Below are 24,800 nucleotides of genomic sequence, written 5' to 3'. Positions count from 1 at the left end.
TGCATTCTGCACCCCATGTCCTGCAGTGACCTGCACCCTTCTCCGGTACCCTGCACCCAATGTCCTGCATTCTGCACCCAGCAACACGTCCTGCATTCTGCACACCATATTCTGCACAATGTACCCTTCCCCTGCACACCATGTCCTGCATTCTGCACAATGTACCCTTCCCCTGCACCCCATGTCCTGCATTCTGCACCTCACAAATTACTTGCCTTGGCGCTGACAACTCAAGCTAGGCAGGGAAGGGAAAAAAAAAAAAAAAAAAATCGGCTCCTAACATTTTTTTCAGCTGACTCCTAGATTCAAAGCAAATTTTCCAAGCCCTGCTGTAGACACCGTATCTCCTGCTGTGATAAAGAGCCAAACACTCCAATCCTCTGAATTGAGCTGTTCTACTACTCACACCATTTGCCTGGACAACATGTGAAGGTAGAGGAACACGAGATAAACAATCATTTTAGTGACGTCCAGGGCCTCAACGGAAAAATTATAAAAACGATCATCATCAGATTTAAGGAAATATGAAAAGAAAAAGAAATTAGATTATGTCTAGTGGGATTATCAAAGACATATGCTACATTGTTGACAATGTAGTAATGTGTCATCAGTAGCACTAATGCCCCAACGATAAGGCAGCAGAAAGTATTTATGGTATATGCACACTAGGTGGCTGGAAAAAAAAATGCCAGAACCTCAGGCAAAATAAGCAGCATAAAAAAATGCTCATATTGGACTCATTTATGAGCCTTTATGGGCATCTGATTTTATAAGCATTTTTTCCACGACAGTCACTTCTGCTCATTTTTCACTATAATCAATGTACACTTTAAAACACTGAACACTCCATAATGCCATGTTTATGAGCATAAAACGTTTTTCCTGCTCGAAAGCTCCTCTCAAAATAAAGTGATTCTGTTGGGGGGGTTTTTTCTGCAGATATGCTTGTAAACTCTCTAATGTGCATGGACAAATAGAATAACAGAGAGCTGCATATACGGGCTGAAGAAAAAAAAAAAAAAAAAAAAGAAATGGCAAAAGCTTGTATAAGCAGCATTTTTTTTAATGCCCAGAGTATACGGAACCTTAATATACTCCAGGACACTGATTCACTATGCAGTAACGCCAAGTGCTGAGCTTTAAACTGTTGTAGTTATTTTTGTAAAAAGGTTTATGACCGATTTTTCTTCATTCATCCCTTAATTAATGCACAAAAAAAAAAAAAGCAGTAATTCATAAATCATTTACCCATGTGTTTTTCAGTGAACAAATAGAATAGTTTATCTTGCTATTTTTACACTCACCGTGCCACCATCTTTAATGATGATTTTTTTGGCAAGGAGTACACTGCGGTTCACCCTCTTCTTTTTCTTCCCCTGAGTCATTTTTACATCACTGTTGTCCTTTCAACATCTGCTTAGAAAAACAGAACCCTGATCACATAACTAATTTACAGACATACAAAGTGATATTGTAAAACAGAACCATAATCAAATACTAAATTTTGTGTTTTGCCCTCTTCACATAATTTTAATAAGAATTGGCCTTTTATGATATAACTGAAAAAGCTGGCAACTCCACTACCAGGTCTTGTGGTGTACTGGTTGGAGAAAATGCTGCATGTCCCTTTTTTGGCAGTGAGCACTGGCATTCAGTTCAAAATAATTGGGCTGCTGTAATGTGGTGCACGTTAACACAATGGATAAGAACAGATGGATCTGAATGGACTCTTAAAGGGGTTGTAAAAGATCAAGGTTTTTTACTTGCATGCATTCCAGTATGTTTACTGGCCCTGGGTTGGTTCCAAGGAATCAGATAGCCACACGACAAAAGAATAAAGCAGAACTATAAAGGGAAAAAACCTTGCTGCTCAAACCCTTGTTCACACAGGCAGCAGGTTTACATACATCTTTAAAAAGCAATCTACGGTAGATCACTTTTCAGAGGCAGTTTAGAATCTACATAGTTCATAGTAGCGGAAGAGGCAATACTACCGTGTCCTGGACGCCTTTGATTTCCCAATCCAAAGGGAGATTTTACACTGAAATACTATGCCACACATCTGGCAAACGAGGCATAAAGTAAAAGCATGCCTGAAAAGCATGGTCATTACAACATGGATCAACCGCCTGTTTTCACTGCCCGCATTGATCTTAAGTTGGCTTCTAGAATTGACTAACTGAATGAAATCTCAATTTAACCATTCTGTGCTTGCACTATAACAAGGATAACAGACAGAATTACCTGAACCAGTTAACTTACTAGAAATTTGTGTTCAAAGACAAATACATTTTGGGGTGTCCTACATATCATACACTATGCAACTTTCTCAAGACGTACTTGGTAGTATATGGGATGTGGCAAGAAAGATCAAGACAGTATGTTCAATATTTTATTTTCTAATTTCCATGAGTGATTTTAGCTACACTCAAGGACTAATACAACACAAGGTGGAAACAATGACCTTTAATAACTTAACCACTTGACAGCCTATCATACCCCTGCATTATTCTGCCATTTTTAATTTTTCAAAGCTGTGATAATTTGACTGAATATTACTTGGTTATGCAACACTGTACACAAATTAATTAGTGGGCCTTTTTTTTTAACCAGAACAGATAAAGCCCTGTTATGGTGGTATTTAATAACCACAGGATTTTTTTATTTTCTACTTTAAAAAGGAGGGAAAGAAAATCCAACATTTTGAAAAAACTGTATTCTTTACTTTTTGTTAAAACATACTGTACATACAGTAGATATAAAAGTCTACACACCCTTGTTATAATGTCAGGTTTCTGTGATGTAAATGAGAAAGAAAATTTCAGAAACTTTTTCCACCTTTAATGTAACCTATATACTGTACAACTCAGTTGAACAACAAACTGAAATCTTTTAGGTGGAGGGAAGTGAAAATAAAATAATATGGTTGCACAAGTGTGCACACCCGTAAACTAATATACTTTGTTGAAGCATCTTTTGATTCTATTAAAGCACTTAGTCTTTTTGGGAATGAGTCTATCAGCATGGCACATCTTGACTTGGTAATATTTGCCCACTCTTCCTTGCAAAAACACTCCAAATCTGTCCGATTGCGGGGACATCTCCTGTGCACAGCCCTCTTCAGATCACCCCACAGATTTTCGATTGGATTCAGGTCTGGGCTCTGGCTGGGCCATTCCAAAACTTTAATCTTCTGGTGAAGCCATTCCTTTGTTGATTTGGATGTATGCTTTGGGTCATTGTCATGCCTCTTGGAAGCCTCACAGACCAGTTTTCTTCTCGTCTTTTCATCCATTTTGGAGGGATATCCAAATTTTGGTAATGTCACTGTTGTGCCATATTTTCTCCACTTGATGACTGTCTTCACTGTTTTCCATGGTATATCTAATGCTTTGGAAATTATTTTGTACCCTTCTACTGACTGATACCTTTTAACAATGAGATCCTTCTAATGCTTTGGAAGCTCTCTGCGGACCATGGCTTTTGCTGTAGGATGCAACTAAGAAAATGTCTGGAAAGACCTACTAGAACAGCTGAACTTTTTGGGGGGCTAATCAGACGCACTTTAAAATGATGGCAGGCGCGTACTGACTCCTATTTAACATGATTTTGAATGTGATTGCTTAACTGAACACAGCTACAGGGTGTGCACACTAATGCAACCACATTATTTTAGTTTTTCATGTTTACTCCCCCCCCCCCTAAAAGATTTCAGTTTGTTTTTGAATTGAGTTATACAGTTTATAGGTTACATTAAGGTGGAAAAAGTTCTGAAATGATTTATCTTTGTCTCATTTTTTTACATCACCGAAACATGAAATTTTAACAGGGGTGTGCAGACTTTTTATATCCACTATATTGCCAAAAGTATTGGGACACCCCTCTAAACCACTGGATTCAGGTGTTCCAATCACCTCCATGGCCACAGGTGTATAAAATCAAGAACCTAGGCATGCAGACTGCTTCTACATACATTTGTGAAAGAATGGGTCGCTCTCAGCTCAGTGAGTTCAAGCGTAGTACTGTGATAGGTTGCCACCTGTGCAATAAGTCCATCCGTGAAATTTCCTTTCTTCTAAATATTCCAGTCAACTGTTAGTGGTAAAACCACAAACTATTCCTAATTTAGTGTAGAAACATTAGTGCAAAAGATATATATATCTATTCTCAATTAATATCAAAAAATATCAAAATTATGTGCAAAACTATTTTTTAGTGCATAAGTAATTTAAATAATTAAATTTGTGAATATAAAAATTGTTCAATTTTGAATTTCTTCAAATGTCCAAACAAATCCTTTTTAAATTCAAGTGCTCTCAAAGAAATTATGCCAAAATAGTTTTGCACATAATTTTGATATTTTTTGATATTAATTGAGAATAGATATATATATCTTTTGCACTAATGTTTCTACACTAAATTAGGAAGTTTGTGGTTTTAGCGCATTCCTTTATTTAAGTTATAGCACTAAGAAATTTATTTGGTTTCTTTGAGGTGGAATTGCTGCTTTAAAGTATTAAGGGTGTGGCACTTTTATTACACTTGTGAAACAGTTAGTGGTAATAAAACAACGTGGAAGCAACTGGGAACAGCAGCAACTCAGCCACAAAGTGTTGGGTCACATAAAATGACAGATCGGGGTCAGCTCATGCTGAAGCGCACAGTGTGCGGAAGTTGCCAGCTGTCTGCAGAGTCAATAGCTAAAGACCTCCAAACTTTGTGTGGCCTTCAGATTAGCAAAACAGTGCGTAGAGAGCTTTGTGGATTGGGTTTCATGGAGATAATTGGGACACCTGAATCCAATGATTTGGAGGGGCGTCCCAAAACTTTTGGCAATATAGTGTGTGTGTGTATATGACATACAAAGAAAAAAGGAATCATTTTCAGCAATTGCAATCTAAATTTTTGACTCAAAGTAGCCATCTTTTGCAGATAGAGAACAGCCGAATACACTTGTGGCATTCTTTCTACCACATAAATCAAATATTAAAAAAGAGCAGTGCTCTTCAAATTGGTATATCTCTGAACAAGTGAACACAGAAAATATATATTGTGAATGACTCATATGATAGATAATATAAATGAATGTGTCACATAAATCACTGATAATTCAATAAAAAATAAGTGTCCATAACTTATATAAATAAAAAGTGCAAACATTTGTGTCCATAAAACAATATTTCTTCTTTAAACTTCTCTAATGTGAATCAAAAAAACATGAAGAAAGGATCCACCACCACATGAATTGGATCCACTCACCAGAGCTCCATGCTGGTAAGATTCGCCGGATGGCGAAACGCGTAGGGAAGGGCCTCGGAGGTGACGTCACCATGTATAGGCGAGCTGCCGTTGTCTGCATAGACTAGAGCAATACCTATTATATTGATGTCTGATGCTTGTAATGCTAGCGTCGGCTCTGACACGGACTGTGAGTGGTTTTAACACGTTTTTGCATTGAATAAAGCCTGGATGGTTTTACACTATGTGGATTCCTTTATTTTTTTTTCTTCCTTCATGTCCCATTCCGACTATATGAGGAGCCAATTGCTATTTGGAGAAATTAATATCAGCTGGGGTGTGCTGCTGCTGCAGATCATTGCTCCCAGAGCACAAGCGGTTATAGCTGCTTTATAATCTTACCAGCATGAAGCTCTAGTGAGTGGACCCAATTCATGTCGTGGTGGATTCTTCACTTTTTTTGATTCACATTAGAGAAGTTTAAAGAAGAAATATTGTTTTATGGACATGAATGTTTGCACTTTTTTTTTTATTTATATAAGTTACGGACACTTGCTCGCATTTTTTTTTATTGAATTATCAGTGAATTATGTGACACATTCATTTATATTATCTGGCATATGAGACATTCATAACATATATTTTCTGTATTCACTTGTTCAGATATACCAATTTGAAAAGCGCTGCTCTTTTTTCCTACCTATACCCTGTCTACAGGGGTAAGATAGCGTCTCTGCTTAATATATCTTTTGTTTTATATTTATATTTTTTTCTTTTGTGTGCTATTGGTCCACAAGCGCTGTCTCCATCTGTTATTCATGAATCAAATATTGTTCAGAAAGTTCTTCCCAACACTGCTGCAGACGTTCCCACAAATGTGTTGCATTTGTAGGTTGCTTTGGTTCAGAGTGCCACTCACTCTCTGCAAGTCGCCGTCTCTGGATCCAGCAAAAGAGCCCCAGTCCATCATGTTTCTTCATCCATATTTGACAGATGGGGGGAGATTTACTAAACTTGTGCACTCAGATTCTGGTGCAGCTGTGCATTGTACAGTGCCTTGAAAAAGTATTCATACCCCTGGAAATTTTCCATATTTTGTCATGTTACAACCAAAAACATAAATGTATTTTATATGGATTTAATGTGATAGACCAACACAAAGTGAGACATAATTGTGAAGTGGAAGGAAAACGATCAATGGTTTTCAAAATGTTTTACAAAAAAATATCTGACACGTGTGGCATGCATTTGTATTCAGCCCCCTTTACTCTGATACCCCTAACTAAAATATCAGGTTAGTGGCATGTAACCTCTGTGATTGGCCATCAAATGATAAGCAGACCCTCAGATTGGCTCAGTATACTGTGTCTAAAAAAACAGGTTAAAACAGCATGTAGACATTACAGCCACTGCTATGATTTGCCTGTCTGACTTCCCATATTATGATGCAGAGATTTCTTATGCAACACTGGTCATTTCTGATTTTAATTTTTAAGCTTATCCCCTGCAAGTCTGTTAGTTTTGAATTTCCTTCAACAGACTAAGCTGTCAAGCAAAAGTTTCAGTAGAGGATTGAAAAACACTGACGGGGTGCTTACAATGATCAGTTTTTATTAATTTATATAAAACCTATACCCCAAAAGGAAAAAAACAAACTGTTGCTCATACTACATTAGTAAATGTATTAATAAATTACAGTAAATAAATACTACTACATATTATTAGTACGTTATTCATACAAAGATTGTATGGTCAGCCTGGACTGTATGTGATGACGATAACAGGGACACAGACTGCAACAAAACCTGACAGTGGTTCTAAACCCTCACCTTCAAACTATAAAACAGATTAGTTTGCCTTTAGTTAAACTTGAATTTAAAAGCTATGTCCACAAGTAAGCATTCAGTTCATAACAGGCTTGTGTAGCACTACAGATAACATACACTGATCAGCCATAAAAGTATGACCACTGACAGGTAAAGTGAATAATTATCTCGTTCTATGGGCTTCTGAATATTGTTGGGATATATTAGGCAGCAAGTGAACATGTCCCTGGAGTTGATGTGTAGAAAGCAGAAGAAATGGAGCAAGCGTAATGATTTCAGAGAGACTGACCACAGCCAAATCGTAATGGCTCGATGACTGGGTCAGAGCAACTCCAAAACTACAGCTGTTGTGGGATGATCCCAGTCTGCAGTGGTTGTCAAGATAGGGCTGATCAGTGTATGTTGCCCTTTGGAAATAGCAGCCACATTTATACCTCCTGATGTGTCAAAGTAGCTTTCTTTCCTAGCAACCTTAGATGAGGAAATGTTTACACCCCCTATATTTATGGCAGTATTAACCACTTGCCCTCCAGAGGACTTGCTTTCCTGTCAAGGCCATTTTTTTGATATGGCGCTGTGTTTCTTCAACTGACAATTGTGCGGTCATGCAACACTGCACCCAAATGAGATTTATGTCCCTTTTCCCCCCACAAATAGTGCTTTTTTTCGGTATTTGATCATTTTTGCTTATCTTTTTGCTCTATAAAAACACCGCCTATTTTAATTAAAAATTTTTTTGACTTTTCGCTATTAAACATGTCCAGTAAAAAAATTAAAAAATAGTCAAATTGTAATAAATTTAGGCCAAAATGTATTCTGCTACATGTCTGCTAAACAAATCCCAATACGTGTAGATTAATTGGTTTACATGAAAGTTATAACATCTGCAAATGGTATATATACTGGAATTTTTTTTTTAATACTAGTAATGGCGGCAATCAGCGACTATTAGCAGGACTATAGCGGGCATTCAGACACTGGGGTGAAATGACTTTCACTGACATCCCCAGTGACACCAATACAGTGATCAGTGATAATAAAATGCACTGATTGTACTAACGACACTGGGCAGGAAAGGGTTAACATCTGGGGGTGATTAAAGGGGTAACTATGTGTGCTTTACACTGTACGAACACTGCTTTGTATGGCTCTGCTATGCAGAGCCTTACAAAGCAGTGTGCAGGAGCTCATAGGGGAGATATCTGTATTGTTTACATACAGGTCTCTCCCCCATCGGTAATACATGGCGATTGCCGGGTGCCAATGGGTAATCACGGGCCGGAACCCAGTGATCAACAGGTGAAGCCACCAAAGTTGGCGTGGGTAGGGATCGTGCGCGAACCCCCCTACCCGGAAATGCCAAATCATGTAAATCCTGTGATTTTGCGCATCCCTGACACCCTGTAGCAGTATTTCTCTTATAGGGTGGGGGGAAAGCAGTTAAGACTTCTCATTATTGCTCATAAAGCACCAATGTGATTACTGGAGGAAAGCAAACTGAGGACACTGTGCTAGCATGACTAATGTGCTCAGTTTTTAATAGGAAAACAAAGGGAGTGGCAGGAACACCAGGGATTTCACACAAAGGGAGCAGGATACATTTTCATACAAGTATATGGTACAGCAGGCACAATTCAGGAATAAGAATGTTGGGTTTGCATATTCTTTATAATGTCATACATCCCAGGAGCCTTCAGGAGGGGGAGGGGTTTTCTTAGCTAAACACACCCTCCTGACTGAACGCCTGAGCTAAGGGCAGATGGCTTCCAAGTAGTAGCTACATGAATCTACACTTAGTCAAGATGGCTGCAGCTAGAAATGCAGGGATTTATTCAACATAATCTCAGCAAAATACAGAATGGAGACATAGAATGAGCAAGTTTGCGTTGAACATTAAAAACGAAATAGTGTTTTGTGTTTGTAGTGCTGCTTTAAATTGTTGCCAATCATGCCAAGTAAAAGACTGCTACAGCACGATCTCCAGTTCTGGGAGGATGTCCATGGACACCCTCCCACACACACTTTTGAGTGTGCATTGGGCACACTCTGTGACAGGTATGTCCACTGGACACAGCTGATCACAGATCACGGTAAAAGGCCAATCACAGCGGCCCTTTACCATGTGTTCAGTTGTGTCCAATCACAGCTGGTCACATGTAAACAGACTTGCTGGTTATCGGTATTCCTTTTTTCTCTGTGTGAGGAAAAGAGCCGATAAACCAGCCAGTCTGAAAGCACACAGTGAGTACATTGTTCACACTGATAATCGAGGGACTGATCAACAGTGCCCTTATCAGTACAGCGCCCACCAGTGAAGAAAAATTGCTTATTTGAAAAATTTTATAACAGAAAACTAGAAAAAGTTCTCAAAGTTCAGTCTCTTTTCATTAGTTTAGCAAAAAATTAAAAAACCCAGTGGTAATTAACCACTTTCCTACCACCCTATAGCAGAAGTACTGCTACAGGCCAGCAGGGCTGCACAAAGTCATGTATATATACACATGTGGTTTGCATTTTTGGGTAGGGGTGTGCGTGCACTGCCCTACCCGCACAGCTATTGGCTACTGGACATGTCAATCGCCGGGTCCCGGCTGGCCATTCTTGGTCATAGTCGGCATAGCTTACATAAGTCTCTCTCCTGCCAGCAAGGACATGCTGTTTTGTATTTCTCTGCACAGCAGAGAAATATAAAGCAGCAGGTCTCCCTAGTAAGACAACACAGCGCACAGTTAACCCTTTAATAGCCCCAGATGTTAACCCCTTCCTGCACAGTGTCAGTGCTTTTTATTAGCACTGATCACTGTATTAGTGTCACTGGGGATGTCAGAGACAGTCAGTTCCCCCCAGTGTCAGAATGCCCACCACAGTCCCGCTATAAGTTGCTGAGTGCCGCCATTACTAGTATATAAAAAAAACAATTTCCAGTATATATACAGCCATTTTTAGGTGCTATAACTTTAACATAAACCAATTCTTATACACTTATTGCGATTTTTTTTTTAGCAAAGACATGTAGCAGAATACACTTTGGCCTAAATTTATAAAGTAACTGTAATTTTTTTTACTGGATGTTTGATAGCAAAAAGGCATATTGTTTCCACAATTGTCTGTCTTTTGTTTACAGCGCAAAAAGTAAACGAAGAGGTGATCGAATACCACTGAAAGAGTCCCATTACGGATATTATCCAGTGTGACTGGACCTTGCTGTACTTTAGATTATGTGCCTTCGACATTCGTTTCTTTGGGAATATATTACCACTTATTTATACAATAAAGGATCTTTTACAAAATGTAATGCACTAGGCCCGTGCGCCCTCTGTTTGTTTCTTTGCATGCAGTACTGTGGATCCCTCTGGTCCGCTGAGGGCAGCAAGGTGTGCAGTTTCCAGGCATCCTACTCGTGGTTCTAACCTCTGCGGAGTCCATCCTCCAGCGCAGGAGTACATGCTTATGCCATTCTATGTCAGACCACTGAAAGAAAGCTCCATTTGTGGGGAAAAAATGGCAAATTTCATTTATGTACAGTGTTGCATGACCGTGCAATTTCCAGTTACATCAAGGCAGCGACGTATCATAAAAACTGGCCTGGTCAGGAAGGGGGGGGGGGGGTAAATCCCCTGAAGGGTAGGTGGTTAAATATCACCAGAAGAAAGCAGTCTAAAAAAAAAGATAAAATGTCATTTCTGTACAGTGTTGCATGACCGCGCAATTGTCAAAGTGTTACAGCGCTGAACTCAAGCCTGGGTAGGAAGAGGGTGAAAGTGGTTAATAAAAAAATATTTGATTAAAAAAAAGAAGTATCTTGCTGTGCCCGATGGGGAGATCCTGCTCCTCCAGTGACAGCAGTAACACAGAGGAAATGAATGGAAGTCTCCTGTGTGGGGTCACAGACAGTCCGAGAACACTGACAGAGGCTCTCACCCTCCTCTGCAAAGTTTACTTGGTGGCGGTGTTCCCCGGATGTAGAGGGGTCATAGGAGCTTCCTGCTGTCAGCACACACCGCTGTGTCTGGGACCATATGACAGAACACCGGGACAGTCCTATGTACACACCGCCCGGACAGGTCCTCCTCCTATGTACAAGGCCTCTGCTCCCCTCCCCCGCTCTAGGGCCGGCCCGTTGTGTGCTTCGCTCTGCCCAGGTCACTCGGCATCACCTCACTATTCACCTGCTGCTCCTGTCAGCGCCCGCCCTCCTTCCCCGGACACCAGACCGGTCCGCAGCGTGCCCCCCTCTATCCTGTATTCCGTACTAGGTCCTTCTCCCACCTCCCCACCCCTTCATTCCCGGACACCTGGGTCTCCTCTCCCCTCCTACCTGTCTCTCTCGCTTTTCTCGCCGCTCTTCTCACTCAGCCGCCATGTTCCGCACGCCTCGCCCTCTCACGTCAAATCGCGCGACCCGCCCATTGGCTGTTTGCGTACCCACGTGCGTGTGGCGTCACCAGCCAGGCTCGAGTCGCGGCACGTGAGGGGGGGTGCAGGAAGCGGGAGTTGAGTGACGAGAGCGTCGGCGGAGGTTTGGGAGCGCGAGATTATGACTGGTCCCGCACAAGAGCCAATCAGATGCTTTCTTTTATTAAACGTCAAGCAGAAGAAAAAGGCAGCTTTTGTCTGATTGGTTCTTATGCAGCCTCTTGTACTGCATAGGAAATTGTGTGACTTAGGGCTCGTTCACACTTGGCTGTTTTACGAACGCCCTATAGTGTTTGCCAAGCGTTGGTTTGGGGTTTGTGGAGCGGTTTAGCGGTGGTTACTAGGCGTTTGCGTTAAAAATGCCCCACAAACGCCTAAAATGCAGTTTGAAAGGTGTTACCGCGTCGCAACCGCCGGCCGGACGTTTGCGGAGCTGCACCATAGACTAGAATAGGAGGCTTCAACGCCTCCTGACTCAACCAGAGGCGTCCGTTCTGCCGCGACGCAAACGCTCCCGTTAGAACAGCACCATGTGCTGTAATGTGCAGGATTGGCAGAGGTGTTTGGGAAGCGGGGGAGGGGAGGACACGGGTACCCGAATTTCTCCTTCTGCTGTGATTGTCTAGGCGATCGGAAACAGAAGTTGTCCTCCTCCCCCTCCCTCCCCGAAGTCTTGTGAGACACGTGACAGGTCCCAGAAGATGACAGGGCCATTCAGGAAGCACAGCGCCACTCGCGCATGCGCAGTGGGCACCCGCTTGTGAAGTAGCAAGCTGTCACAGCCGGGTGCTCACACTGAAGATGTCGGCCTACTGGAATACAGGACAGCCGGTGAAACGGGCTGCGGCGGGGGCAACGCGGGATTGCGGGACAGGTTAATGTGAGGGGTGATCAAAGGGTTAACTGTGTGCTGGGAGTGTTTTACTAGGGGGCGGGTAGTGTTATTCACTATAAGCACAGTGGACTGTTCCTAAGGTCCTCACATCCAAAGGAGGTCTATGGGCTTGATGAAGTCAGATACAGTCCACCGCACAAGAGCGGGGGGGTTAGATAAAGCAATGGTTTTGCCCTTCCCTGGGGGTCATATAGTCATGGCCTAAAATATTGGCACTCCTGCATTTCTGTCAGATAATGCTCCATTTCACCCAGAAAATTGTAATTACAAAAGTTTAGGCGTTCTAATGTTTATTTCTTTTGTTTGTATTGGTATGACACAAAAAGTGGAGGAGCAAAAAGCCAAATCTGACACGTTCCATGGAAAAAAAACAAAATTGACTGGACAGAATTATTGGCACCTTCTCAAAACTAAGACCCCTGATTCATTGGGACCCCTTATTAAGTCACATGATTCATCATGACACACGTGGGGTGGAGCCAGGTGACATCATAGTCGGAATACCAGAGGTACTACGGGACGCTGAGCGCTACTATCTGGAGTCACTGCAGTAATGTTTCAAAGCGGGATTTTATCATTTACATGAGTGCATTTTTAATAAACAGATTGGTGTTTTAATGTACTACACTATGGTGGCTTCTATTTGGCTTTGAGCTGCACTCTACAGATGTACAGCAGAGGTATAGCAATTTTGAAAGACACAGATACCTTGCATGGACACTGGAAAAGAAAAGGGAACCCGAGACAATTGAGACACCTTTATGTAACCCCGACGGAAAGGGAAAAGCGTTGCTTGACCTGTTGTCAGGAATGGACTCGCCAATGGTGGTGGGACTCACCTGCCTTGTGGGCTGCAGTACCAGGGCTGGCCAGCGGGTGCCCTCAGCAGCCAGAAGCTTACTCCTGCAATCAAGCCATCACCTGAGGCTGATTGCAGGAGGTGTATTTAAGGAATGGCCAGGCCTGCAGTCAGGGCCTTGGTGTATTGTTCCCATGAGCCCCTGTCCCTGCATCCTGTCTGCTTTCTGCCTGATCCTGACTCTACTTGATCTCTGCCTGCACCGACCTCGGCTACTCCTGACCAATCTTCTGCCTACTCCTTGTACCTTGTCTGCCCGTTAGCTACCGATCCGGCCCGCCTGACTACGTTGTGCTCCATATTTAAATATATATATCAGTTAAGGTTTGGGTTTGTTGCACCTTGTTGTATGTATTTGTGTTAGTTTTGGGTTTGGTTTGTTGCACTGTGTTTATGTTTGTGTTGCCCTTAATAAATTATATTGTTTTACACGCTATACCTGAAGTCTGTGTTTCCCTGTGTCGGTCCACACACCTCTGGTCATACCCAGAGCCCTGACACCTGTTCACATTCAATAGGCCAATGCATGAAGGTGATGGTCCATCTTATATCACGGGTGTGGTGGTGATGTATGAAAAGTTTTACAGCTCTGGGAAAGTGGCCTCACGCACCAGTAGGAGGATCAGTGTTTTGAACTTTTTTCATTTTTGCAGTGGAAGTGATTTGGGGGCTATCATTTGCACCTTTATAAACTGCATATATAAATGTGGATTTCCTTGTGATTACACTTATGAGGAGTAATTCTGTTGGTTTTACATTTTATACACGGTATTATTCATTTATTTTCAGCAGTGCAATACATTTTTTTTTTATTTTTCACATAAGAACCGCCCCATAGCAGATATACTGCTAAAGGGTGGCTCCGCTGCGTAAAACCACACACATATATATATATATATATATATACACACACGTGATTTTGCATTTCTGGGTAGGGGGCGCACACACCGCCCTACCCGTGCTGCTATTGGCTGCTGGATATGTCAGAAGGGGAGAGATCTGTGTGTAAACAACACTCCAAAGACATGCTGGTAGGTTAATTGAATCCTATCTAAATTGGCCTTAGTATGTGTATGTATGAATGTGAGTTAGGGACCTTAGATTGTATGCTTCTTGAGGATTAGGGACTGATGTGAATGTACAACATATATGTAAAGCGCTGCGTGAATTGAAGGCACTATATAAGTACCTGAAATAAAATAAACACAGATCTCTCTCCTGTCAGCATGGACATGCTGCTTTGTCCATGACATTTGAATCTGATGGTCTTGGGAATTCACCATCAGTTTACATTCCAAACCATTAATTGTTGACACCAATGACCAGTTGAACTTTACACAAAGGATAATAATCTGAGAACCTGGACTTGCCTTGTTGGCGTGTATTCTTTAGGGAACTGTCCTTGATTACCATCGATATCGCTACTAACTTTATGGGCCCAGGGGCTTGTCTATATGTAGACACTGCGTTGCTGTACTAATATACCATTGTTAGGTCACACATCCCAATTTGAGGACAGCCTTCTGCGGAGACTACATGCAGGCAATCTAATTGACGTCCGGATGCCTCTATATATTGACACTGTTTTTAATTGTTTGTATGTTCATATGTATGTTGTGGTTGCCGAGCACAGTGTGCTAACTCTATTTTGCTGTACCACAATTTTTTGTACTATGACTAATAAATATTGGCTTTTAATTGCATAATCTGATACAAGTGTTGTCTGCTGTCGAATTAACCTCTTATCCCACTGGGTGGGCTTTACCCAACTGGGCAACTTATCGCGTTTTTTGTAATTGTATATGGTTTGGTCAGTAACACTTATTAAGTGACTAGGCAATCAGTACTTTTTACTTTTCCACTCAATCCTTTTTTCTTTTTATAGTAAAGAAGAAAATTATACGAATATGGCCAGATTCAGGGCCATCAATGGCAACTCACAGCAATAACCCCCACCATGTGTCAGGGCCAACAATAACGTTAAGCACATTTATAAAACCCCATCAGCACACTAAAAAGCCCCCGGCATGGCACAATTATGTCCCAATGTTGCATAATCACTAAGCACCAGCAGTGCACAATAATTAACCCCCAGCAATATAGTAATCAGTGCGCCCCCTTCATTATGTAACATACAATATAGGTGTCCGTTTATGAACCAGCGGTAAATGATCGCTGCTCAGTTCTCCTGCATTCTCGGAGAACACAGGTCTCCTGTGAATGCCTTTTATGAAGTGGTGTAGATTAGTTCTCCGAAGGAAGGGAGAACGGTCTACAAACACTGGAGAACAGTCTACAAACGCTGGAAAATGGCTGATTTTACTATAATCTCACAAGATTACAGTAAAAGATCAGTTTACTAAGCAGAGTTAAATTATCGCTGCTTAGTTTGTGGTTCCTCCGATTCTCCAGCTCTGGGCTGGAGAATCTGGAGGGAGAACACAGATCTCAAGTGAAGGGCTGAACATGTTCTCTGCTGATCTCCTGAGTGTCATAAACTGTGAATGACCAGAGAATAGCTGCGATCCTCCGAATTGCAGCTATTCTCTGTGTCATAAACAGACACCTTAGTGTATAGTAGCACTATGTAGTGTATAGGGGATCAGGACTTTGCAAAATATTAGTTGTTCAGCGTTCAGTGTGCCCACTTACATTGTTGGTCAGTGTGCCACTTACATTGGTGGTCATTGGTGCACCCCTCTTTGCAATCAGGAGCATACCTACCATATAATCTTGACAGCAGCAGTGACTGCATGCAGGTGAGCAGGGAGAACAATGCTAGCAAAGGTGTTTGTTTACAGCATGCCTGTTACCACTGGCTATGACACAGGGCCGGGAGCAACCCCCACACTAGGAAGCCAGATCTGCATTCACTTAAGAGGATAGGCAGAAGACTGGAGAGAGAGGTGAGGCAGAAAGTTTAGCACACCTATGCTCCATGGCACTGCCCCTGCCCAGTATCTGCACCTTCACACCTCAGAAGAATCCCAGTCACTGCACCTTTACACCTCAGATCAGACCCAATTCCTGCACCATCATACCACAGATCCCTAATTCTTGCACAATTTTACCACATTTCAGCTTAATTCCTGCACCTTCACACCCCAGCTAAGACCTTATTCCTGTACTGTCAGACCTCAGATCAGCCCCAATAGCTGCACCTTCCCACCTCACATCAGCCCGACTCCTGCATCTTTACACCTCAGATTAACCCCAACTGTTGCATCTTTACATCTCAGATCAGACCCAATTCCTGCAACTTCTTACCTTGGATCAGCCCCAATTCCTGCAATTTTAGACCTCAGATCAGCTCTGATCTTTGCACCATCACACTTCAGACAAGCCCCAAGTCCTGCACCATCACCCTTCAGACCTCATATCAGCTTCAATCGGTGCACCTTCATACGTCATATCAGTCCCAATTCTTGCACCTTCACACCTCAAATCAGCCACAATTTCTGTGTCTTCAAACCTCAGATCAGCCCCAACCAGGGGCGGACTGACAACTCATGGGGCCCCCGGTCAATATGGGATCATGGGGCCCCTGTGTCCTTGCCCAAACTCAAAAAAGCCTATGAAAAAGGTACCAGGGGCATCTCATGGGGCCCCCTACTGACCCCAGGCCCTTGGGCAGTGCCCGAGTTTCCAAATGGTCAGTCCGCCCCTGGCCCCAACTCCCTCATCTTCACACCTTCCGAAAGCTCCAATGCATGCACCTTTTAGACCTCAGATCAGTCCAAACAATTCCTAGACCTTTAGACCTTGGATCAGCCCTTTGCCCCTTCAGATCTCAGATCAGCCCCAATTCTTGCATCTTCACACCCCAGGTAAGACCCAATCCCTGCACCTTCAGACTTCAGATCAGCCCCTATAAATGCTAAACCTTTACATCTCAAATCTCCCAGCTGCACCTAGGTAGAAAGTGGGTTCAGGCTGTATGCAAGTGGGGATCCAGGCAGTACAGGCAATGGATTTTGAGGATGTCTCTCTTTGCCAAGCCTTGCATGGAGTGAAGTCATGGCTGTACTTTATTTAAAAAAAATGTACAAAACAATAAAAACAATCGGTAAACATTTTTTGGTGGCTGTTTATATATAATTATTTGATTCAGGCAAATTATAAAATTGATAGGCAATGCCAATTTAATTCATAAAATTAAAGGGAAACTAAACCACACATGCTTCACTGATGACTGCCAGGAATCTACATAGAACCTGACAGAGACCAGTGGCGCATACACACATATGCAGCAAAATTTCTGTGTATGCACACAAACACTCAGCTTCAGGCAGACTGCCACTATAATGCCTGGCAGCGTTTGTGTGACGCATCAAGTATGCAGCACATGCACAGCTGTGGCTTAGTAATATACTGCCTCCTGGGATAGTTGTGACGTAGCTATCGCAGGATGCAGTGGGGCCCGACCTAGGCTAGAAACCCTGAAGTGTTGCTTTGAAGCACAAAAATAAAATGGTAAAAAATAGAATAAAACTTATTAGGTATTGTATAAGAAGGATGGGGAGGAATAAAATATAGAAAAAGTTCTTGGAGTGAGTTTAGTTCTGCTTCAAGGTAAATTCTGGGATTGGCCACTAAAGGGAGCCCTTAATGCAGACATAGGAAAGTCCATAACGTTCAAATGGAAACATTTGGAAGGAAACAAAATAGCATAACGGGCTAAAGTTATACAACTGAATTACTTCAAGAGGACTTTTTAAACAAGTCTAAAAAAGTGATCAGGGGAAATGAAAAGAAACGCTTTTAAATAAAAAGATATAATAAATATCTAACGTATGTTTAATATAGACGGGCAATTTTTAAAAATATATATACGAGGTCTGTTTGGAAAAAGTTCAGCCATTGTTAATATAACAAAAACAGTTTGTGCAACATTGATGTAACTTGGCAGCCAAGGAGAGTAGACTGGAATGCTCATGCATGAACAATGATGACATCACTAAACTACTCAGCAGGGCCTCAAGAAGCTGTTGAGTGAGCATGTGTACTGTGTGGCCGTCACATTCAAATGACAGCATTCAAGTGAGTAGAGCAACAATCGTACATCAAATTTTGTATTAGGCTTGAAAATTCCTCCTCAGAAACTTTGGATGATTCAGAAGGCTTTTGGGGATGATGCAATGAGAGCAGTGTAAATAAAAGTGTGGCACAAACACTTCAAAGATGGTCAAGAATCTGTTGAAATTTGTTCAAAGTGACCCATTTTATGGAAGGCCTGAAACAAGCAGAATACCTGAAAATGTGAACAAGGGCTAAGTGGTTAGCACTTCTGCTTAGTAGCACTAAGGTAGTTGGTTCAAATTCCCAATCATGGCACCAACCACCTGGAGTTGGCATGTTCTCCCTGTGTTTGTGTGGGTTTTCTCCCACACTCCAAAGACATGCTGGTAGGTAAATTGGCTCCTGTCTAAATTGGCCCTTGTATGTGTATGTATGAATGTGAGTTAGAGACCTTAGATTGTACTCTCTTTGAGGGCAGGGACTGATGTTAATGTATAATATATATGTAAATTGACAGAACTATATAAGTACCTATAATAAAATGTGTATGGGCTGCAGAAATCAGTGACAGTGCAAGAAATGGAAGCTGATCCGGGGATTAAAAAAACGGCTGTGTCCAAGATTTTGTGTGAAGTAACAAAGTGTCAACTGAAGGGGATTGAGGCGTCATTGTTTTATGTACACTGTATCTTGTATCTTCAATAAATGTCTCTATTTTTCATATTACGTGGCTGGATACTTTCTGTATACTCCCGTGTTATACTTTCTGGGTACTTACAAACACACATATACACTGCTCAAAAAAATTAAAGGAACACTTTAAATCATATTTATAGCATCAAGTCAATGAAACTCCCGGGATATTGATCTGGTCAGTTAAGTAGCAGAGGGGGTTGTTAATCAGTTTCAGTTAATTAAATTAACAACAGGTGCAGTAGATGGGCAACAAGACAACCCAACACAGGAATGGTTTTACGGGTGGAGGCCACTGACATTTTTTCCCTTCTCATCTTTTCTGACTGTTTTTCATTAGTTTTGCATTTTGGCTAGGGTCAGTGTTCAGAGGCGATACCTGAACTCCAGGATGGCACATCAATACGTGCCATTGCCAGAAGGTTTGCTGTGTCTCCCAGCACAATCTCAAGAGCATGGAGGAGATTCCAGGAGACAGGCAGTTATTCTAGGAGAGCTGGACAGGACCATAGAAGGTCCTTAATCCATCAGCAGGATCGGTATGTGCTCCTTTGTGCAAGGAGGAAGAGGATGAGTGTCAGGAAAGGACTCACCGCTGGTGGTGCTGATGGGCTGCAGTACCAGTTCTTGCCAGTGGGTGCTTTTCAGCAGCCAGGATCTCACCTCCTGCAATCAAGCCATCACCTGAGGCTGATTGCAAGATGTGTATTTAAGCAGTAACCAGGCCTGCAATCAGTGCCTTGGTGTATTGTTCCCTTGAGCCTCTGCTACCTGTTCTGTGTCCTGTCTTCCTCTACGCTGGATTGCTGTACATACATATATTGGGTGAAGGGTTTTGATTGTTTGGATTTGTCTGCACTGTATGTTGTTATACACTGTGGTAGCTCACATTAAATTATATTTTACATCACACCTGAAGCCTGCGATTCCCTGTGTCAGTCCACACATTTCTGGTCATATCCGGGTTTCTGACAATAAGCACTGCCAGAGCCCTACAAACTGACCTCCAGCAGGCCACTGGTGTGAATGTCTCTCACCAAACAATCAGAAACTGACCTCATGAAGGTGGCCTGATTGCCCGACATCCTCTAGTGGGCCCTGTGCTCACTGTCCGGCACCATAGATCTCAATTGGCATTTGCCATTGAACACCAGAATTGGCAGGTCTAACACTAGTGCCTTGTGCTATTCACAGATGAGAGCAGGTTCACCCTGAGCACATGTGACAGACATGAAAGGGTCTGGAGAAGCCATGGAGAACATTATGATGCCTGTAACATCACCCGCTCCTGCACTGCTCCTGTCCAGACGTTTATGTACATGGGCCGGACAGGAAGTGGTTAATGTTGCTTATTTTTGTATTGCAGCTCATCGTTGGTGAAATAAAATTTTGACTGATTTACAGTGTTCCTTGGTAAGTAAGATGTGAGGAGGATTAGGAATATACCCAAAAGCAGTGTAAAGAAGAAATGAATTTAAGAGAAATACAAACATTAAAATTGTGTATATGTCATCCACAGACATATACCTTATAGTTTCAAACTATACTTTTAAGGTATCCCATCCACTAAAATCTTAAGTAGACTGCACCATATTAAAATAATCTCAACGTTAATTTTCAATATTTTTAAACCTGCAGCTTTTTTTAACCTCTTCACACTGAGCGTACGCAAATATGCAGCCTCTCGGTGGCCAGGCCTTGATGCGGAGTGGCAGCATACTTGCGTACCATTTGTAAACAATCATGTGCTGAGAGAGCACGCCTTGCGCACTCCCAGCACATGTCAGCATCCCATGGAAAGGTCCTGATATCGATGTCTCTGATCATGTGACCGCCATGACAGCCAATCAAGGCAGTCACATGACCCTAAACCCCACCCCGCCTCCCAGTGTCAGAAACCCCTTAAATGACCAGGAGGCGCCAGCGCGAAGGGGTTAAAATTATACCAAGTGATCCTGCCAAGAAGAGCCTTGTTCAGGCACTTTGTGTTATAAGGCGACAACACTCTGTCCTTGTTGCTCAGTTGCACTCCTTTGTTGTCACTGTGTCACACAGGCTTCCAAATGAGGCTATAAGTGGCAATTTCAAAACACATTACTTGGCCATGCAACTAACTATTGCTGTACTTCTTGCAGGTAGACAGGAGGTGAAAAAAAACTGTAGAGGATTGCCAGAACTAAAATGCAACAAAAAAACTTCAAACAAATATTAATGTGTCCATTGTTTATGATACAAGGTGCTATAGCAAGTACTATGTGATTTGGTTCGGGTTTACATATGCCTAAAGTTCCTTGTAATAGAAGAGCTTTTTTGGTTTAAATAGAGTATGGAATTGTTAAAAACCCCTCTTCGTTTTTTTTGCTTTGCTCTTCATGTCAAATTCGAGAGATTGATCTTCACTTCCTGTCCCAAAAATACAACAAGAAAGAGAAGATATTTCTTCACTCTGCGGGGAAATCTCCACCTAATTGGAATACATGTATCTACTAGCTGGTTCCCTCTCTATGACTCTACTCATGACAACTGTATAATTCTGGATTTCTGAACATTTCTGTCCTGATGAATCTTCCCCCTGTGGGGACACAGACATCAATAAAACCTGAGAGATATTCAAATACTTCCCCACTCTGTACAAAACTAAAACATTTTGACATTAGATCTCCTATATATTATGGAGAGAGCAACATAAAGAATGTGAATAACCTTTGTTAGTAGGATGAGTTGGACTCCCAAGTGGGCTGGAACACGGCTGTGAACAATGATATAGAGATAATTGTACTAAACCCCATAAAGCCTAAACCAACACCAGACACTGAACTTTTGGATCCACACCAGACACTGTACTTTTGGATCCACACCAGACACTGCACTTTTGGATCCACACCAGACACTGCAAAAATTACAACATGAAATTATCTCTGTGTTTAATTTGGTTTCCTCTTGGAATCAGTCTGGTGTACACTCGTGACCCCTGGTTTCAAATGCTTTAATAAATATATTAGTATGGGATATATGTATATTTAATGTGATTTGAAAAGTAGTTCAGCCATGTTAAAGTCATGTTTTCTTTTATATGTCTTCCATTTTATGTAGAATTGTCTGTGTTTAAGTATACTGATAAGTCAGCATGTCCACAGTAAAGCTACAAGGCCATTCTGGCCACAGGATCTGAGTGTACAGCCAATTACTCTGTAAATATTTCTTACCAACCATTTGTTTTTTATGTACATTTTAGCCATAATTAAAGGTCATTTGTAATAATATAGCTGCTCTCAGCTATTAGATTCTCCCCAGTAGAGTTTGCCTCCTAGGCCAGGACTAGTTCCGCCTAAATGTAAGGCGGTTCCAGGTTAAAGGTCATAATAGGTGTAGACTATTGATCAAAAGAGGGGAGATTGTAAAGGACATTTGTAAATTCTGTACAAAATTGTATTCTATTTTGTATGCTTTGCCTAGGTATTGCACACTGCACTCATTGTGCACATGGCACTACTAATGTTTTGATTACGTTTGCATTCCTTCAAGTCCTGATTAGAAATTAACCTGCCTATGTAACTCCCCTTGTTACCATAAAAGTACAATTGTAATATTAATGTGATACCTAGGTAATCATGTGTATAAAAAAACTTCAAATGCACCGAATAAACAGAACAGTGATATGGAGAGATGCTGAGTGTATCTTTTTGTGTCTGTTCCTTACTGCAGTAGTTATTATTAATTTGGAACCACTAATTAATATGAGGAAAGGAGTTGCCTATCTATAAAATGTCAGTATTAATGTCCAGAAGAAAATAAACTAACAAATACATTGGTATTATTTTATTGGAGGTTATATGCATTTGAAACAAATGGGTTAACCTTTTTACTGTGAGTGCCGTATGCCTTCCAACGATGGCAGCAAGGAGTTTTACACACACTCCAGCAGCTGCTTGTGGTTTGTGTGCACTCCACATGCAACTGTTGGCTTTCTAATGTAAGCAATCTGATGTCTGTACAGGCACCTGATCGCTTTCTGTGACCCTGGAAGTGCTCCCCCATTTCCCCTCCATCATGCTTCCCAGGCTCCACCCTACCACCTGCGGGTGTCGCTGGGTGGAAGGCATGGAGACTAGTAAATATATACTTGCTGATCTCCCCTAAATAGAAAGAACCTGGAAGCTATCTGTAGCATGTAATTTCCAGTGAAACTTTAAAAATAATGAATGCAAATGTTGCATAAAAACAGAGATTTTTAGTTCACATGCATTGCAATACACGTTTAAGCTGGCTAACTGCGTCAAAGTAATCCCTCTCTGGTCAGTCCCTAAAAAAATGGCATGAAGTCATCCCTATCCCAAAATCCATACTAGACTATAATTTATGCATGCAGCCTGGCAGGCAAGGAAAGAGGTGGGGCTGAGCCCCCTTGGAATCTGGAAGACCCCTTTAACAATGGGGGGCCCCAGTTACTTCCCCTTATGCGAATAAGGGGTACATAGTACCTCTTCTCATTCACAAAAGAAAAATCAAGTAGGGGTAATGTGCACTGTGATGGAACGCCTGTCACCTCAATTGGGTGATTACATCAGAGAACCAGCGTACCCCCAGCAACCCTACGGACCCTCCCTCCTCCCCAGGACCAGGGCACCAAGGGCTACCCCTCTAAAATCCCTGCAGACCTCCTATCCTGTGCAGTTGGAGACACTCCCCAGTAGGACCCTCTGTGGTTATGCTGGTAAAAGTGAAAATGACAGGACTAAATATCCATCTTATAAAAACAGTCCCAATAGGTATAGATATATATGGAATATGGATCCACAGGTATAGTTCCACCACAAGAAAGGAGAGCAACTAGCGAGGGGCAACCTGAATACCTCCAAGGGGTTGTAGCTCAGTTCATAACTGTAGTAGGTATGCCGCTATGCTCTATATCCTCATGACCATCACTGGAGCCTGTCTATCGATAATCTGGAGGGCATAATAAAGGTCCAGCCTACTAAGCAGGTAATTGATTGACTCTGTATGCCTGAATGCTATAATGTATGGTCCTTCACTCAACAGTGTAGATATGAAACCATGTGGAACCAGCAGAGTCCGTGCTTGTATACAGGTATAGTTCCACCACAAGAGAGGAGAGCAACTAGTGAGGGGAAACCTAGATATCTCCAAGAGGTTGTAACTGAGTTCATAACAGTAGTAGGTATGCCGCTATGCTCTATATCCTCATGACCATCACTGGAGCCTGTCTATCGACAATCTGAAGGCATAATACAGGTCCAGCCTACTAAGTAGGTAGCTGATTGACTCTATGCCTGAATGCTGTAATGCACAGTCCTGCACTCAACAGTGAAGATATGAAATGCTCTCACCATGTGGAACCAGCAGAGTCTGTGCTTGTATGCTCAAAAGCTGGAAAGTGTGAATGTCCTTCACAATGCAACTGTATCCATGTAGAAATCCTGTTGGCACAACCTAGCAAAGTGTTCTAGAGAGCCTGCATGCACTCCGACATCTCACCGGGGGATTGCATGTGGAAGGAGGACTTGATCCCTTCATATTTCACCCCTCCCACTGACTGGGGCTTTTTCAGTGCGTAGTGTGGCTTCTAGATTCTGGTAAGCCCCCTCCACAACCACTGGGCCAAGGATGTGGGGAAGAGGCCCTTTTTCTCATCAACATGAGGACAAGGTGCTTTACCAGGGGAAGATCTTTCTCAGCAAAGTACATCCCCCCATGTTTAGGGCATGTGGCCACCACCTTTTTTTGCCATCACAAGCAGTTACAAAAACATGTCTTTCATGCCAGCCATCATGTAACTGAATAGTTGGCTTTAACACTGGTGTGACATGAGTGCCAAACAATCTTATACATGTAT

At 42.0% G+C, this 24,800-nt stretch overlaps 1 protein-coding gene across 1 annotated transcript in view; it reads right to left on the bottom strand.

Annotated features, from left to right (window-relative positions):
- The window catches only part of SLC71A1 (solute carrier family 71 member 1), a 54,487-nt gene extending 43,001 nt beyond the window's left edge, over positions 1-11,486 (bottom strand). The window contains exons 1-2 of the mRNA XM_089686566.1: positions 11,383-11,486; positions 1,305-1,413 (exon numbers count right to left, since the gene is read on the bottom strand). Coding sequence (XP_089542692.1) covers positions 1,305-1,385 — 81 coding nt within the window. The 5' untranslated portion in view covers positions 1,386-1,413; positions 11,383-11,486. The remainder of the gene's footprint in view (positions 1-1,304; positions 1,414-11,382) is intronic.
- Positions 11,487-24,800: the final 13,314 nt, after the last annotated feature.

Source organism: Staurois parvus, unplaced genomic scaffold, assembly GCF_062004578.1.
Source record: "Staurois parvus isolate SC_StPar_1 unplaced genomic scaffold, SC_StPar_1.0 ptg000402l, whole genome shotgun sequence".
Lineage (NCBI taxonomy): Eukaryota > Metazoa > Chordata > Amphibia > Anura > Ranidae > Staurois > Staurois parvus.
Note: the sequence above shows the minus strand (reverse complement) of the source record. Positions and strands in the feature narration are given on the sequence as shown.